General features: G+C 47.2%; 1 protein-coding gene across 6 annotated transcripts in view; it reads right to left on the bottom strand.

Annotated features, from left to right (window-relative positions):
* The window catches only part of snx14 (sorting nexin 14), a 202,198-nt gene that overhangs the window by 26,611 nt on the left and 157,462 nt on the right, over positions 1-18,125 (bottom strand). For all 6 annotated transcript variants that reach the window (XM_038802712.1, XM_038802722.1, XM_038802742.1 and 3 more), the window contains one exon: positions 747-838. In XM_038802712.1, coding sequence (XP_038658640.1) covers positions 747-838 — 92 coding nt within the window. The remainder of the gene's footprint in view (positions 1-746; positions 839-18,125) is intronic.

Genomic DNA, 18,125 nt, shown 5'->3' with positions numbered 1-18,125 from the left:
AGGAAAGGTTGAGGGTGCTAGGCCTTTTCTCATTAGAACGGCGAAGGATGAGGGGCGACTTGATAGAGGTTTAAAAGATGATCAGGGGAATAGATAGAGTAGACAGTCAGAGACTTTTTCCTCGGGTGGAACAAACCATTACAAGGGGACATAAATTTAAGATGAATGGTGGAAGATATAGGGGGGATGTCAGAGGTAGGTTCTTTACCCAGAGGTTAGTGGGGGCATGGAATGCACTGCCTGTGGAAGTAGTTGAGTCGGAAACATTAGGGACCTTCAAGCGGCTATTGGATAGGTACATGGATTACGGTAGAATGCTGGGGTGTAGATTAATTTGTTCTTAATCTCGAACAAAAATTCGGCACAACATCGTGAGCCGAAGGGCCTGTTCTGTGCTGTATTTTTCTACGTTCTATAATTCAACCTAATTCAGTACAAGAGCCCCAAAGATACAATGATACAATGACAATATTTCTACTAGCATTTACCTTAATCAAATTAGAGCATTACTCTGCATGACTATGCTGCACTTGACAATGGGGCTAGTATGATGCTGACACTAAGTGCCCAAGGGGCATAAGGAACATTGATAATTCCTCACAATTCAGTCTGGGGAAAAAACAAACTGAAGAAATGCCACACATTTAGCCATAGTGCTCTTCTTACCTTGCTTGGCAGCCAATCTGAATTAGTTATTCAATATGCGAAGTAATTTGAGACACTGCCCTAAACTCATGTATACAGACCTGTTTGTTGAGCACCGGCTGCTGCAGTCCTTCAAACAGTAGTCGAATTCCCTCGTATTTCGCTTCTTCACCAATGCATTTCACAAAGAAATCTGCCAAGTAAAGGAACAGCTGGTCACTGCTTAGCAGTCGGGTTTTTAAAGAGTAGCAATATTCAGGTGTATTCAACATATTTGCTACTGAAATAATTTAGTTCACATTGGATATCTCAGTCTCAGCTCTGATACAAATACAAGTAGTTGATATGCTCTGCTGAAATGAAACCCTTTAAGTAATCTCCTTTTCTAACCTTGAGCTATTTGGGTAAACTCCAGTATTTTGTACCATGGACTGGGTTTGTGCCAAGCATTCTGCTTGCTGTATTGTTGTTGTCAACTGTGCCAGAAACAGAGCTAGATAGATCCTTGATTAACAAGGGAGAAGATAGGTTATCGGTGGTAGCTGGAATGTGGGGTTGCAGTTACAAGCAGTTCAGTTCATCCACAAACACTGGGAAGACAGAAACAGAACCAACTCTGAACCAGATACCCCAACATATTCGGACATTGAGAATCTGTTTGCACGGGACGGAACCACCTCGTTTTGAAAGCAGAAGCTAAAACGCAGAAAGGAGGGGGTGAGCAGCTGGGCGCAGGTGGGGCTGAGGAGGGGGAGGAAGGACAAACATAAGCACAGCGGTCAGGGGCAGTATCGGTCAACCCCAGGAGGGTGGCCAGCACACAAGAGGGTAAGCTAGCACCAGGAAGTACGATCGAGATTGGGGGGTAGAGGAGACACTCGCAGTGGGGAGGGGGAGGAAGGATCAGAGGGGGGAGGGAGACCGGCTCAGGGGGATAGTAGAGGGACAAGGGGTGGGGAAAAGAGGTCTAGGCCAGCTGTGACAGATTGCGCATGGCAGCAAGAAACACAAAGGCACTGCAAACAACCACTATGGAGGGTCCCCAAGAAAAAAAAAACCCCGGATGCAGGGACACACCCACATGACAGAAAACCCCCCATTAGAATAGTCACTCGGAACGTCAGGGGACTTAATGGCCCAGTGAAAAGATCCAGAGTCTTCACCCGACATAGTCTTCCTTCCTCTAAGAGGCACATCTGAGGGAGAAGGACCAACTGCAGGTAAGAAAGGGCTGGGTGGGTCAGGTATACCATTCTTGCTACTGGAGAGCTGGAGGGGGGGTGGTCATACTGCTCAACAAGAGGGCAGCATTTATAGTGACGAGGGCGGTTATGGACTAAGGGGGACAGTACGTCATGTTCAGCGGTGTCCTGGACGGGGCACCAGTGGTCCTTGTTAATGTGTACGCTCCCAACCCCGATGACGCGGAATTCATGGAAAAGACCTTGCCGGAAATCCCAGACATAACACAGACACACAGATCAAACCCCAAATCAGGGAAACAAATCTAACATGGCGAAGGAACAAGGCACGTTCATGGACAGATGGGGCAGGGGATCCATGGAGGTTCTCACAACCAGGGGAGAAAGAGTTTGTATTTTCTCCCAGGTACATAGGGCGTACACCAGGATAGACTTCTTTGCAGTGGGGAAAATCGGTGCTTCCAAGGGTAAGAGGTGCAAAATAGTTTGCAATCATAATCTGCACCCACGCTCCCCACTACACGGGTGTGAGGTTGGAGACAGGTTGACCCAACGTTCCTCACGGAGGCTGGAGACGGCCCTCCTTTCTGATAAGGCATTTTGCAAAACAATATCACAGTCCATAGACGGGTACGTTACCAACAACCAGAAATGGGAAGTCTCGCCCTCCACCTTCTGGGAGATACAGAAGGCAGTGAGAAATTAGAGGAGAAATTATTGCATACAAGGCACGCAGTGATAGGAAAGAGAGGACTGATAGGCAACATAGGCAATACTGGAGCTGGACCAGCGGTACTCCGCATCACCAACTGTAAAGCTACTGGCGGAGAAGTAGCTACAAATGCTCTCGACAAGGAAAGCAGCGCCAGACATGGCACTGCATGGAGAAAAAGCCAGCCATCCCGTTGGCACGGCAGCTGAGAAAACAAAAATAGCCCAGATTAAGGACAGCAGCTGCGGGCTAGTCGCCATGCCTGAAAGGGTCAATGAGGCCTTCAGGGCCTTCTACCGGGGGCTGTACACCTCCGGGCCTTCTACCGGGGGCTGTACACCTCTGAGCCCCCCCCCCTCCCCCCCGAGGGGGACTCGGGGATGAAGCAGTTCCTCGACGGATTGGACATGCCAGTAATGGGGGAAGATAGAAGACATAAGGTAAGAACATAAGAACCAGGAGGAGTAGGCCATCTGGCCCCTCAAGCCTGCTCTGCCATTCAATAGGATCATGGTTGATCTTTTTGTGGACTCAGCTCCATTTACCCACCCGCTCACCGTAACCTTTATTCCTTTACTATTCAAAAATCTAACTACCTTCGCACTAAAAGCATTTAATGAGGTAAGCAGGGTAGCATGGTGGTTAGCATAAATGCTTCACAGCTCCAGGGTCCCAGGTTCGATTCCTGGCTGGGTCACTGTCTGTGTGGAGTCTGCACGTCCTCCTCCTGTGTGCGTGGGTTTCCTTCGGGTGCTCCGGTTTCCTCCCACAGTCCAAAGATGTGCGGGTTAGGTGGATTGGCCATGCTAAATTGCCCGTAGTGTCCTAATAAAAGTAAGGTTAAGGGGGGGTTGTTGGGTTACGGGTATAGGGTGGATACGTGGGTTTGAGTAGGGTGATCATGGCTCGGCACAACATAGAGGGCCGAAGGGCCTGTTCTGTGCTGTACTGTTCTATGTTCTATGAGGTAGCCTCAACTGCTTCACTGGGCAGGGAATTCCACAGATTCCCAACCCTTTGGAGAAGAAGTTCTTCCTTAACTCGGTCCTAAATCTTCTCCCCCTTATTTTGAGGCTATGCCCCCATGTTCTAGTTTCACCTGCCAATGGAAACAACCTCCCTGCTTCTATCCTATCTGAATGAAAATGAAAATCGCTTATTGTCACGAGTAGGCTTCAAATTAAGTTACTGTGAAAAGCCCCTAGTCGCCACATTCCGGCGCCTGTTCGGGGAGGTTGTTACGGGAATTGAACCATGCTGCTGGCCTGCCTGGTCTGCTTTCAAAGCCAGCGATTTAGCCCTGTGCTAAACAACCCCTATCTATTTCCTTTCATAATTTTATAGAACAGAGAACAGTACAGCACAGTACAGGCCCTTCAGCCCATGATTTAGTACCAACCATTTATCCTAATCGAAGATCAACCTAACCTACACCCCTTAAATTTACTGCTGTCCATGTGCCTGTCTAGGAGTTGCTTAAATGTCCCTAATGACTCTGACTCCACCACCTCTGCTGGCAGTGCATTCCACACACCCACCACACTCTGTGTAAAGAAACTGTCGCTGACATCTCCCTTGTACCTTCCTCCAATCACCTTAAAATTATGTCCCCTCGGGACAGCCATTTCCACCCTGGGAAAAGCCTCTGGCTATCCACTCTATCCATGCCTCTCATCACCTTGTACACCTTTATCATGTCACCTCACTACCTTCTTCGCTCCAGTGAGAAAAGCCCTAGCTCCCTCAATCTTTCTTCACAAGACATGCCCTCCAGTCCAGGCAGCATCCTGGTAAATCTCCTCGGTACCCTTTCCAAAGCATCCACATCCTTCCTATAATGAGGCAACCAGAACTGGACACAATATTCCAAGTGTGGTCTAACTAGAGCTTTATAAAGCAGCAGCAAAACCTCGCGGCTTTTAAACTCAATGCCCGTGTTAATGAAAGCCAACACACCATATGCCTTCTTAACAACCCTATCAACCTGGGTGGCAACTTTGAGGGCTCTATGTAAGTGGACACCAAGATCCCTCTGTTCCTGCACACTTCCAAGAATCCTGCCTTTAACCCTGTATTCAGCATTCAAATTCGACCTTCCAAAATGAATCACTTCACATTTATCAAGGTTGAACTCCATCTGCCATTTCTCAGCCCAGCTCTGCATCCTGTCAATGTCCTGCTATAACCTGCAACAACCCTCAACACTACCTACAACTCCCCCAACCTTCGTGTCATCGGCAAACTTACTAATCCACCCTTCTACTTCCTCATCCAAGTCATTTATAAAAACCACAAAGAGCAGAGGTCCCAGAACAGATCCTTGCGGACACCACTGGTCACCGACCTCCAGGCGGAATACTTTCCATCCACTACCACTCGCTGTCTTCTTTCAGCCAGCCAATTCTGTATCCACGCAGCCAAATTCCCCTGTATCCCATGCTCCCTAACTTTCTGAATGAGCCTACCATGGGGAACCTTATCAAATGCCTTACTGAAATCCATATACACCACATCCACTGCCCGACCTTCATCAATGTGTCTCGTCACATCCTCAAAGAATTCAATGAGGCTTGTGAGGCACAACCTGCCCCTAACAAAGCCATGCGGAAAGTGGTACATAGAGCCCACTTAACAAGAACTCGTATGAGTAGGTTCTTCCCAGAGGTGGAGGACAAATGTGAGCGGTGCCAAAGAGGCCCGGCCAACCACGCCCACATGTTCTGGTCTTGCCCCAGACTTGTGGAGTACTGGACAGCCTTCCTCGAGGCTATGTCCAAAGTGGTGGGGGTGAGGGTGGAGCCATGCCCAAAAGTGGCGGTCTTCAGGGTTTCAGACCAGCCAGATCCATTCCCGGGGAGGAGGGCGGACGCCGTTGCCTTTGCCTCCCTGATCGTCCACCGTAGAATCCTGTTTGGCTGGCGGTCAGCAGCACCACCCAGAGCTGCAGACTGGCTGTCCGACCTCTCGGAATCTCTCCAAATGGAGAAAATCAAATTCGCCATCCGAGGGTCAGACAACGGCTTCCACAGAACGTGGGAGCCATTCACCCATTAGTTCCAGGACCTGTTTGTGGACAACGAACAAGCAGAAAAATAGCCAGGTAGCCAAAAAACAGGGGAAAGTAGCCAAAGCAGGAGAGGGAGAGATAGACTTGGGGGGGGGGGGGGGGGGGGGGCAACTCAATCTAAGAGGAAGGAAAGGCAAACCACAGGGGGAGGGGGCAGAAGCAGGGAGAGGGGGTAGAGGGAAGAGACAGGGAACAATAGAGGAGAGCCAGGGAGGGGGAGGGGGGGAAGCAGGGAAACGTTAACAAACTTGGCATCCACAGGAACTGAGAAAATGGGGAAGATGGGAGGGCCGCAGAAGCGGAAGTGCTCACAAGACGACAACGGCAGCGAACTCCATCCGGGAGAAGCAGGGGACAACACCATGAACAGATGCCTAGATATGTGTGTAAATAACTTTGCCAAGTGTACAGAGCTGCTGCTGTTGAGCGGGGGCATAATACCGTCCATTGACTTCTCAGGGAAAATTAAAATGTCAGAAGCAGCAGTGCTCCATTGGGAGGGTGTGGGAAGACTGAGGCGCGTGGGGTAACGTCTAGTTAATTGCTATTGTATATTCTCTTCCTGCACTATGTTAATGTTCACTCTATTTTGCTGTGTTAGGATTATTACTATTTATTGTGCAAAATTTTGCAAAACTTTAATAAAAAAAATTATTTTTTTTTTTAAAGTGAGGTAAGCATGTATTCTAACCATCTGCTTGTTTACATATAAAGGGCTTATGGGATATTGTTATGGTTGCTGGAGGTTCCCCAGCAATTAGATTATTGATGAAGGGTTGTATTTAGTCCTAGTTAAGCAGGTCATGTGACATCTTAGCGTAATAGTGACAATTTAATTAATGTGAGGGACCAGTGTCTGTCTATCTTTGCAATTTTCCATAGGATTTTATTCTAACAAGACAGAAGGATTTTAAGTTGAACAGCAGTTTTGCCAAATGCTGTTAGGTTGAGGAGAAACGTACTGAATCTGCTGTTGAAAGGAATTTTCTCCAAAGTTCTACGCAAGAAATTTGCTTGTTAACTTTATTTATAAGTGGCATTTGAACTGTTTTAATTTGCTTAATCGGAGTTAGTAGCAGGTAGATAATAAGTTTAAGTTTTGCCTTATATTTAAGATCTGTTTAACTGATAACTGTAAAGTTATTTTCTTTGATGTTAATATGGTTAATTCTGTAATTAAATTAAAGTTTGTTTTAACATAAAAGACAAAAAAAAACAAAGCCATGCGTACTATCTTTAATCAAACTATGTTTTTCTAAATAATCATAAATCCCATCTCTCAGAATCCTTTCCAATATTTTGCTCACCACAGACACAAGACTGATGGGTCTGCAATTCCCAGGGATTTCCCTATTCCCTTTCTTGAACAGGGGAACAACATTCGCCTCCCTTCAATCAACCGGTATTACTCCAGTGGAGAGCGAGAACGCAAAGATCATCACCAACAGCGCAGCAATCTCCTCCCTCACTTCCCGAAGTAACCTTGGGTAAATCCCGTCAGGCCCAGGGGACTTATCTATCCTGATTCTTTTCAAAATTTCCAGCACATGCTCCTTCTTAATATCAACTTGTTCGAGTCTATTAAACTGGTTCACGCTGTTCTCATGGGCCCCCAAGGTCCCTCTCTCTAGTGAATACTGAAGCAAAGTATTCATTTAGGGCCTCCCCCCTCTCCTCAGGCACAAGTTCCCTCCACTATCCCTAATCGGCCCTACTCTCACTCTGATCATCCTCTGATTTCTCACATAAGTGTAGAACGCCTTGGGGTTTCCCCTAATCCTTCCTGCCAGGGCATTTTCATGCCCTCTTCTAGCTCTCCTCAGTCCATTTTTGAGTTCCTTCCTGGCTACCTTGTAACCCTCGAGAGCAGAGTTAGATCCTTGCTTCCTCAACCTTACGTAAGCTTCCTTCTTCCTCTTGACTGGAAGCTCCATTTCTCTTGTCATCCAAGGCTCCTTCACCTTGCCATTCCTTCCTTGTCTCAGTGGGACAAAACTATCCAGCACTCGCAGCAAGTGCTCCTTAAACCCTCACATTACTGTTGTGCATTTCCCCAAGAACAACTGTTCCCACTTTATGCTCCTCAGCTCCAGTCTAAAAGCAGTAAAATGTCCCCTCCCCCAATTAAATACCTTCCCATAATCTGTGTTCTTATCCCTCTCCATGACTATGGTAAAGGTCAAGGAGTTGTAGTCACTGTCACCAGAATGCTCTCCCACCGAAACATCTGACACCTGGCCTGGAGCGTTGCTGAGCACCAAGTCCAATATGGCCTCCCGCCTAGTCGGCCTATCTACACATCTGCTCCATCCAAACCATTTGCACCAAGAAGGTTCCAGTCAATATTAGGGAAGTTGAAGTCACCCATGACAACAACTGTTACTTCTGCACTTTTCCAAGATCTGCCGCCCAATCTGTTCCTCTATCTCTCTGTTGCTATAGGGGGATCTATAGAAAACTCCCAATAAAGTGACTGCTCCTTTCTTGTTTCTGACTTCCACCCATACTGACTCAGTAGACAAACCCTCCTCAACTACCTCCTTTTCTGCAGCTGTGATGCATTCCCTAATTAACATTGCCACTCCCCCTTCTCTTTTACCTCCCTCCCTATTCTTCTGAAAACATCTAAACCGCGGAACATCTAACAACCATTCCTGCCCCTGTGAAACCCATGCCTCTGCAATGGCCACAACATCGTAGTTCCAAGTACTGATCCATGCTCGAAGTCCATCTCCCTTATTCCTGACACTCCTTGCATTGAAACAGACACACTTTAACCCATTCCACTGAGTGCAACTTTGCCCTATCAACTGTCTATCTTTCCTCACAGACTTGCTGCATACTATTTCTACCTGTTCAACAGCTACCCTATCCTCTGATCCATAGCTCTGGTTCCCGCCAAATTGGTTTAAACCCTCCCAAAGAGCTCTAGCAAACCTCCCACCCAGGATATTGGTGCCCCTCCAGTTTAGGTGCAATCCGTCCTTCATGTCCTTCATGTCCAGGTCCCACCTTCCCCAGAAGATATCCCAATGATCCACATATCTGAAGCCTTCCCTCCTGTGCCAGCCCTGTAGCCACGTGTTCAGCTGCACTCGCTCTCTGTTGCTTGCCTCACTTGCACGTGGCACCGCTAGCAATCCTGAGATCACTACTCTGCTTGTCCTGCTCTTTAGCTTCCAACCTAACTCCCTAAAATCACTTTTTAGATCCTCATCCCTTTTCTCAACTATGTCGTTGGTGCCAATGTGCACCATGACTTCTGGTTGCTCACCCTCCCCCTTAAGAATCCTGTCGACTCGTTCCGAGACATCCCTGGTCCAGGCACCCAGGAAGCAACAAACCTTACAGGAATCTCGATCGCGACCACAGAATCTCCTATCCATTCCCCTGACCATCGAGTCACCTATCACTTTTGCTTTTCTATTCTCCTCCCTTCCCTTCTGAGCCACAGAGCCAGACTCAGTGCCAGAGACCTGGCCGCTAGGGCCTCCACCCGGTAGGTCATCCCCCTCAACAGCATCCAAAATGGTAGACTTGTTTTGAAGGTTTTCTTTCCCCTGACTGTAACCCAGCTACTTTTGTCCTGTACCTTGGGTGTGGCTATCTCCCTGTAACTCTTCTCTATTACCCCCTGTGCCTCCCGGATGATCCGAAGTTCATCCAGCTCCAGTTCCCTAACACGATCTCCGAGGAGCTGGAGTTGAGTGCTCTTCCCGCAGGTGTCGTCAGCGGGGACACCGATGGTATCCCTCACAACCCACGTCCTACAGGAGGAGAATGCAACTGCCCTAGCCTCCATCCCCTCTTACCTTACAGAACATAGCTGCCCTGTGGATCAACTGGAACTCCGCCCTCCGACTCTGCTCCCAGTCAGCCGCACTCTCTGTAAACTCCAGGCTCCCTTCTTGCTCTTTGAGGAAATTAAATGAAAGGAGCACCTTGCTCCCTCCTCACCTAACTCCCTCAGTCACCAAACTCTCACTATAGGACTCAAATGCACCCAAATTCAGCACTCCCTCATTCGCCAAACTCTCGCTATAGCACTCAAATGCACCCAAATTCAGTACTCCCTCAGTCACCAAACTCTCACTATAGCACCCAAATGCACCCAAATTCAGCACTCCCTCAGTCACAAAACTCACAATAGCACTCAAACGCACCCAAATTCAGCACTCAGTACAAACAAAGCCTGCACTGTAGCTGGCTCAGATTTATACTGTGACTCTAGCCTCTGAAAACTGGCCTAATCCAATTAACTAATTAACAAGGTCCAGCTGCAAGTAGAACCTTTGTTTAAAGCTGATTGAAAACTCACCTTCTTCTAAACCAAACAGCAACTTTTAAGATAAAAGACTAAACTTTAGATAAAAATGAACCCTTAATGTCACTCAGTCACCAAATTTTATGTTTCTAGAAGATCCCCCCTCATTCTTCTAAAGTCTCTCATCATAAGCTAATCCTCTCAACTCCGGAATCAACCTCGTGAATCTCTTCTGCACACCCTCCAGTGACAGTACATCCTTTCTAAGTAAGGAGACCAAAACTGTACACAGTACTTCAGGTGCAGCCTCACCGGCACCCTATACAGCTGCAACATAACCTCCCTGCTTTTAAACTCCATCCCTCTGGCAATGAAGGACAAAATTCCATTTGCCTTCTTAATTAGCTACTGCACCTGCAAACCAACCTTTTGCGATTCATGCACAAGGACACCCAGCGCCGGCCCTAGGGTTGCTGGCGCCCCGGGCAAGCTGAACTTCGGCGCCCTGGGGGGGGGGGGGGGCGGGGCCGAGGGGGGCCGCAGCCGAGAGGGGGGGGCCGGGCCGAGGGGGGGCGGACCCGGGGGGAGCGGACCGAGGGGACGGACCAGGGGGGGGGGGGGGGGGGGGGGGCCGCCCTGGGGGAGTGCGGCCACCGTGCATGCGCTGCTTGGCGCCGGCCCAACTGCGCATGCGCGGGACCAGAGTCTGGCGCCCCCTAGCACATGGCGCCCCGGGCAACAGCCCGAGTTGCCGGTGCCTTGAGCCGGCCCTGAGGACACCCAGGTCCCTCTGCACAGCAGCATGCTGCAATTTTTTACCATTTAAATAATAGTCCATTTTGCTGTTATTCCTACCAAAATGAATGACCTCCTATTTATCAACATTGAATTCCATCTGCCAGACCCTTGCCCACTCACTTAAACTATCTATATCTCTCTGCAGACTTTGTGTCCTCTGCACACTTGGCTCTGCCACTCATATTAGTCATGTGTCACCTGTGAACTTTGACACATTACACTTGGTCCCCAACTCCAGATCATCTATGTAAATTGTAAACAATTGCGGTCCCAACAATGGTCCCTGAGGCACACCACTAGCCACTGATCGCCAACCAGACAAAGACCCATGTATCCCTGCTCTTTGCTTTCTGTCAACTAACCAATCCTCGATCCATGCCAATACATTAGCTGTAACATTTCGTGCCTTTATCTTTATCTCTAGCCTTTTGTGCGGCACTTTGTTGAAGGCCTTCTGGAAATCCAGATACACCACATCCACCGGTTCCCTGTTGCCCACCGGTTTGTAATGTCCTCAAAGAATTCCACTAAATTAGTCAAACATGACCTGCCTTTCATGAACCCATGCTGCGTCTGCCCAATGGGACAATTTCTATCCAGATGTCTCACTATTTCTTCCTTAATATTAAAGCATTTTCGCCACTACTAATTGGCTTACAGTTACCCACCTTTTGTCGACCTCCTTTTTAAAATCATATTTGCTGTTTTCCAATCTGCAGGAACTGCCCCAGAGTCCAATGAAGTTTGGTAAATTACCACGAGCGCATTTGCTATTTCGCCCACCACCTCTTTTAATACACACAGATTTAGCCTCCACAGCCTTCTGAGGCAGAGTTCCACAGATTCACATTCTCTGGCTGAAGAAATTCCTCCTCCTCTCTGTTTTAAAGGATCGTCCCTTTAGTCTGATATTGTGTCCTCTGCTTCTAATTTTTGCCTACTAGTGGAAACATCCTCTCCACGTCCACTCTATCCAGGCCTTGCAGTATCCTGCAAGTTTCAATAAGATCCCCCCTCATCCTTCTAAACTCCAATGAGTATAAACCCAGAGTCCTCAACCGTTCCTCATACGACAACCTCTTAATTCCAGGGATCATTCTTGTGAACCTCCTCTGGACCCTTTCCAAGGCCAGCACATCCTTCCTTAGATATGGGGCCCAAAACTGCTCATTATACTCCAAATGGGGTCTGACCAGTGCCTTCTACAGCCACACAAGTACATCTCTCCTAACCTGTCCTAGTCCTTCTGCAGCCTCCTTGCTTCCTCAATACTACCTGTCCCTCTATGGATCTTTGTATCATCTGCAAACTTAGCAACAGTGCCTTCAGTTCCTTCTTCCAGATCATTAATGTATATTGTGAGAAGTGTGGTCCCAGCACCAACCTCTGAGGCACACCACTAGTCACCGGCTGCCATCCTGAAAAAGACCCCTTTATCCCCACTCTGCCTTCTGCCAGTCAGCCAATCCTCTATCCATGCCAGGATCTTACCCTTCACACCATGGGCTCTTAACCTTTTTAACAGTCTCCTATGCGGCACCTTGTCAACGGCCTCCTGGAAATCTAAATAAATCACGTCCACTGGTTCTCCTTTGTCTAACGTCCCTGTAACATCCTCAAAGAACTCTGACAGATTTCCCAGACATGATCTCCTCTTGACGAAGTCGTACTGACTTAGTCCTATTTTACCATACACTTCCAAGTACTCTGCAATCTCAAATTTAATAATGGACTCTGAAATCTTACCATTGACCCAAGTCAGGCTAACCGGCCTATAATGTCCCATCTTCTGCCTCCCTCCCTTCTTAGCAGCACGGTAGCATTGTGGATAGCACAATTGTTTCACAGTTCCAGGGTCCCAGGTTAGATTCCAGCTTGGGTCACTGTCCGTGCGAAGTCTGCACATCTTCCCAGTGTGTGCGTGGGTTCCCTCCGGGTGCTCCGGTTTCCTCTCACAGTCCAAAGATGTGCAGGTTAGGTGGATTGGGCCATGATAAATTGCCCTTAGTGTCCAAAATTTCCCTTTGTGTTGGGTGGGGTAGGGTGGAGGTGTTGACCTTGGGAAGGGTGCTCTTTCCAAGACCCCCCCCTATTGCTTTTCAGTTGTCTTCTGCTCGCTTTTAACGGCTTCCCAATCCTGAAATGGCCACTATGGGCCCATCTGGAACAATCACAGGTTCACACCGGCAACAATGGACGCCACCTTTAAAAGGTGAAAACAGGTCGCGAGGACACTGGCAGTTAGCTACACAGACGATAGATTAGCGACCCTGAAAAACTCACGAAAGCTCCAACTACCTAAAGCGAACAATGTGAGATATATACAGATCAAGAACTTCCTCCGTAGAGAAATGACGATGTACCCCCAGGCACCAGGACACTCAATAGATGAAGAACTGTTGGACACAGACAACCTAGGGAAGGGGAACCGTGTGGACCTGTACGGGCGACTGCTGAAGAAGTACTCTACCTCCCTGAACGAGAGAAGGGAAAAATGGGAGGAAGAACCATTCTGCATCGAAGCACTGCACAGAGCTAACTCCACCTCCACGTACGCAGAGCTGAGCCTAATGCAGCTAAAGGTGGTACACAGAGTGCACCTAACCAGAACACGAATGAGCAGTTCCGTCCCAGAGGTGGAAGTCAAGTAACAATATAACAAATACAACAAAGTAACAAGCCAGCTAACCACATCCACATAACCTGGGCTGACCCCAGACTTGTCAGGTTCTGGACGACCTTCTTTGAGGCAATGTCCAAGGTTGTGGGGGTGAAGGTGGAACCATGCCCAAAATTGACAGTCTTCGGGGTTTTGGATTAGCCAGAACTCTTTACGGGGAGGGGGGTTGAAGCCCTAGCCTTTGCCTCACTAATCGCCCGCTGGAGAATCCTACGCAGCTGCCGATCGGCAGCATCACCCAAAGCTGCAGACTAGCTGTCCGACCTGGTGGAATTTCTCCAACTGGAGAAGATAAAATTTGCCATCCGTGTGTCGGAAGAGGACTTCCATAGGACGTGGAAGCCATTCACCAACTTGTTGCAAGACTGGTTTGTAGCCAGCAACCTGTATAGCAGAGGGGCAGGAGGGAGGCCACAGATGAGCCACAGATCGTAAACAGGAGGGGGGGGGGAGCAAAGGTCCATTAAAAAGGTGCGCAGGTCACAAGGTGCATAGCCGAAGGGGACAGGGCCAAGGGCAAGCAGAGAACGAGAGGGAGCAGCAATACACGGGGAAATAAACGCCAAGCCCAATGCTTGGCAGTACAACTGAGTAAGATCGGCTACATGGAGTCCACAGTCACAGAGAGGGAGGGGAAACATGTAGATTTAAATATATATAGTGATCCTTGTTTGTTTGTATTTTTTTGTTTTTCTCATTCTCTGGTCTCTCTCTCTCTCTCTTTTGTAATTTTAATTTCTCCTTGGTTGCTTGATATCATGTGCGATTGTGACACTATAATTTAACGTCCAGGTGGCACGGTGGCACAGTGGGTAGCATATGCCGCCGAGGACCCGGGTTCAATCCCAGCCCAGGTGACTGACCGTGTGAAGTTTACATATTTTCCCTGTGTCTGTGTTGGTCTCACCCCCACAACCCCAAGATGTGCAGGGTAGGTGGGTTGACCATATTAAATTGCTCCTTAATTAGAATAATTTTTTTAAAAAGTAATTTAACGTACAAACTGAAATATGTAACATAAACATTTGAAAACCAATAAAATAATTTTTTTTTAAATGGGCATGCGAAATTGTAAACTCTCAGCGCATGTAATAAACTAACTTTCATTTTTTTCAGGGCTAACCATTTTATTTACTTTTAAAATTTGCATTGCAAAATGCTTTCTTTAAGTCCAGAACATAAAACACTTGCGTGAGTAATACTGCTATGCAGAAATGGTCTTGGGCAAATGTGGTTCCAGTCTATAAAAAACGTGCAATCAAAATATTGCACTTTAATTACAAACAGTGAGATTCAAGACTGGTTTAATTATTAGTTATTTTTAATCTCTACCCAACCCTTCACCCCACTCCCGATGATATAACTTCAGTGGTTAGTCAAATGAAATGCCTTTCAACTAACTTATTCAAAGTTTCAAAATTTAATAGAGAACTCACGTGGGGACAAAGCTGAATGCAGTTAGAGAAACATATGCTGAGAAAAAGGATAATAAACGCTATTCACCCAAATACTAATTTGTTTTTGCACTACATTTGCGGTTTAACAATGTAAAACAGAAATTGGGAGGACAAAATTTGATCTAGTATAGAATGGGTCTCAGCACAGTTGTGCACAAGGGCATTTTGACATGTCAAATTTCTAAGGGAATAATGAAAGGCTCAGATATGCCAAGGCATGATACATTCAGATTTCTGTTGCTGACCAGACCCCAAATCACTACCCAGTCTTCTGGTGAAACAGGCCAATGTAACTATCGACACTGTCCTTTAACGTTGTCCCAGCTCTATCTCCAGGCTGAATCACCCACCTGAATCCATAACCAAGTGAGTTTTCTCAGCTTCAGGTCCAATGTCCTGTGTGTGAGCACAGTAATGCTACAAAGTCTGGAGGCACCTCTCCTTCACTGTGCATCAACTATTGAATTTATGTAGTGCCAATAACATGATCAAGCATCCCAAGGTGCTTTACGAGAATGTAATCAAACAGAAACACAAGGAGATATTAGGAAAGGTGATAAAAAGCGGGTATTGATTTTAAAGAGTATCTTGAAGGAAGGGAGAAGGAAATGGAGACAGTACGATTGAGGAAGGGCATTCCAGAGCTAAGGACCTAGGCAGCTAAAAATATGGTCACCAAAGTTTTTTTTTGTTTTTTTTAAAAAGTTTTTTTTAATATAAATTTAGATTACCCAATTATTTTTTCCAATTAAGGGGCAATTTAGCATGACCAACCCACCTACTCTGCACATTTTTGGGTTGTGGGGGCGAAACCCACGCAGACACGGGGAGAATGTGCAAACTCCACACGGACAGTGAACCAGAGCCGGGATCGAACCTGGGACCTCAGCGCCGTGAGGCAGCTGTGCTAACCACTAGGCCACCGTGCTGCCCATGGTCACCAAAGTTTTTTTTTTTTAAATTTAGAATACCCAATTCATTTTTCCAATTAAGGGGCAATTTAGTGCGGCCAATCCACCTACTCTGCACATCTTTGGGTTGTGGGGGCGAAACCCACGCAAACACGGGGAGAATGTGCAAACTCCACACAGACAGTGACCCAGAGCCGAGATTCGAACCTGGGACCTCGGCGCCATGAGGCAACAGGGCTAATCCACTGCGCCACCGTACTGCCCCTTGGTCACCAAAGTTAAGAGCAATATGCTCAGGAGGAACTTTATGAAGAGGAACACAGAGGAGCAGTGACCATAATATGATAGAATTCACCGTGCAGTTTGAGGGAGAGAAACTGGAATCAGATGTAACGGTATTACATTTAAATAAGGGTAACTACAAAGACATGAGAGAGCAGGTGGCCAGAGTTGATTGGAAAAGGTGCATAGCAGTGAAGACAGTGGAACAGAAACCGCAGGAGTTTTTGGGGGTTTTTCAGGAGGCAAAACGGAAATTCATTCCAAGGAGGAGGAAACATGCTAAGGGGAGGACAAGGCATACATGGCTGATGAAGGAAATCAAGGAGAGCATAAAAGAAAAAGAAAAAGCATACAAAATGATGAGGATTAGTGGGAAGCCTTTAAAAGTGAGCAGAGGACAACTAAAAAAGCAATAAGGGGGGAGAGGATGAAATATGAGTGTAAGCTCACTAGTAATATAAAAGAAGATGGGAAGAGTTTTGTTCAATATATAAAAAACTAAAAGAGAGGCAAAAATAGACATTGGACCACTGGAAAACGAGACTGGAGAAGTAATAATAGGAAACAAGAAATGAAGACATCAGTGGGATGCCAGAGCTCCAGTAGAATCAGGGGGCAGAGGTGAGTGTAGTGGCCATCACTAAGGAGAAGGTTCTGGGGAAACTGAAAGATCTCTAGGTGGATAAATCATCTGGACCGGATGGACTACACCCCAGGGTTCTAAAAGAGATAGCTCAAGAGATTATGGAGGCATTGATGGTGATCTTTCAGGAATCACTGGAGGCAGGAAGGGTCCCAGAGGACTGGAAAGTGGCTAATGTAACGCCGCTGTTTAAGAATGGAGGGAGACATAAGATGGTAAATTATAGGCCAGTTAGCCTGACTTTGGTGATTGGTAAGATTTAAGCGTCCATTATTAAAGATGACGATGACGGGCAACACGGTAGCATTGTGGTTAGCATAAATGCTTCACAGCTCCAGGGTCCCAGGTTCGATTCCCGGCTGGGTCACTGTCTGTGCGGAGTCTGCACGTCCTCCCTGTGTGTGCGTGGGTTTCCTCCGGGTGGTCCAGTTTCCTCCCACAGTCCAAAGATGTGCGGTTTAGGTGGATTGGCCATGCTAAATTGCCCATAGTGTCCTAAAAAGTAAGGTGTGTGGGGGGGGTTGTAAGGTTAAGGGGGGGGGGGTTGTTGGGTTACGGGTATAGGGTGGATACGTGGGTTTGAGTAAGGTGATCATTGCTCGGCACAACATCGAGGGCCGAAGGGCCTGTTCTGTACTGTACTGTTCTATGTTCTATGTGATTGCAGAGTACTTGGAAAAATAGGACCAAGTCAGCACGGCTTCGTCAAGGGGGGGGTTCATGTCTGACAAATCTGTTAAGAGTTCTTTGAGGAGGTAACAAGGACGTTAGACAAAGGAGAACCAGTGGACATGATTTATTTAAATTTCCAGAAGGCCTTTGACAAGGTGTCGCATAGGAGACTGTTAGATAAGTTAAGAGCCCATGATGTTAAGGGTAAGATCCTGGCATGGATAGAGGATTGGTTGACTGGCAGAAGGCAGAGTGGGGATAAAGGGGTCTTTCTCAGGATGGCAGCCGGTGACTGGGGTCAGGGGTCTGAGTTGTGACCATGACTTTTCACAATATACTTTAATGATCTGAAAGAAGGAACTAAAGGCACTGTTGCTAAATTTGCAGATGCTACAAAGATCTGTAGAGGGACAGGCTAGGAGAATGGGCAAAGAAGTGGCAGATGGAATACAACGTGCAAAAGTGTGAGGTTATGCACTTTGGAAGGAGGAATGAAGCCATAGACTATTTTCTAAATGGGGAAATGCTTAGGACATCAGAAGCACAAAGGGACTTGGGAGTCCTTGTTCATGATTCTCTTAAGGTTAATGTGCAGGTTCAGTTGGCAGTTAGGAAGACAAATGCAATATTAACATTCATGTAGAGAGGGCTAGAATACAAGAGTAAGGATGTGCTTCTGAGGCTGTATAAGGGTCTGGTCAGACCACATTTGGAGTATTGTGAGCAGTTTTGGGCCACGTATCTAAGGAAGGATGTGCTGGCCTTGGAAAGGGTCCGGAGGAGGTTCACAAG

Source organism: Scyliorhinus canicula, chromosome 1, assembly GCF_902713615.1.
Source record: "Scyliorhinus canicula chromosome 1, sScyCan1.1, whole genome shotgun sequence".
Classification (NCBI taxonomy): domain Eukaryota; kingdom Metazoa; phylum Chordata; class Chondrichthyes; order Carcharhiniformes; family Scyliorhinidae; genus Scyliorhinus; species Scyliorhinus canicula.
The sequence above is the reverse complement of the archived record's forward strand: the minus strand, read 5'-3'. Positions and strand labels throughout refer to the sequence as shown.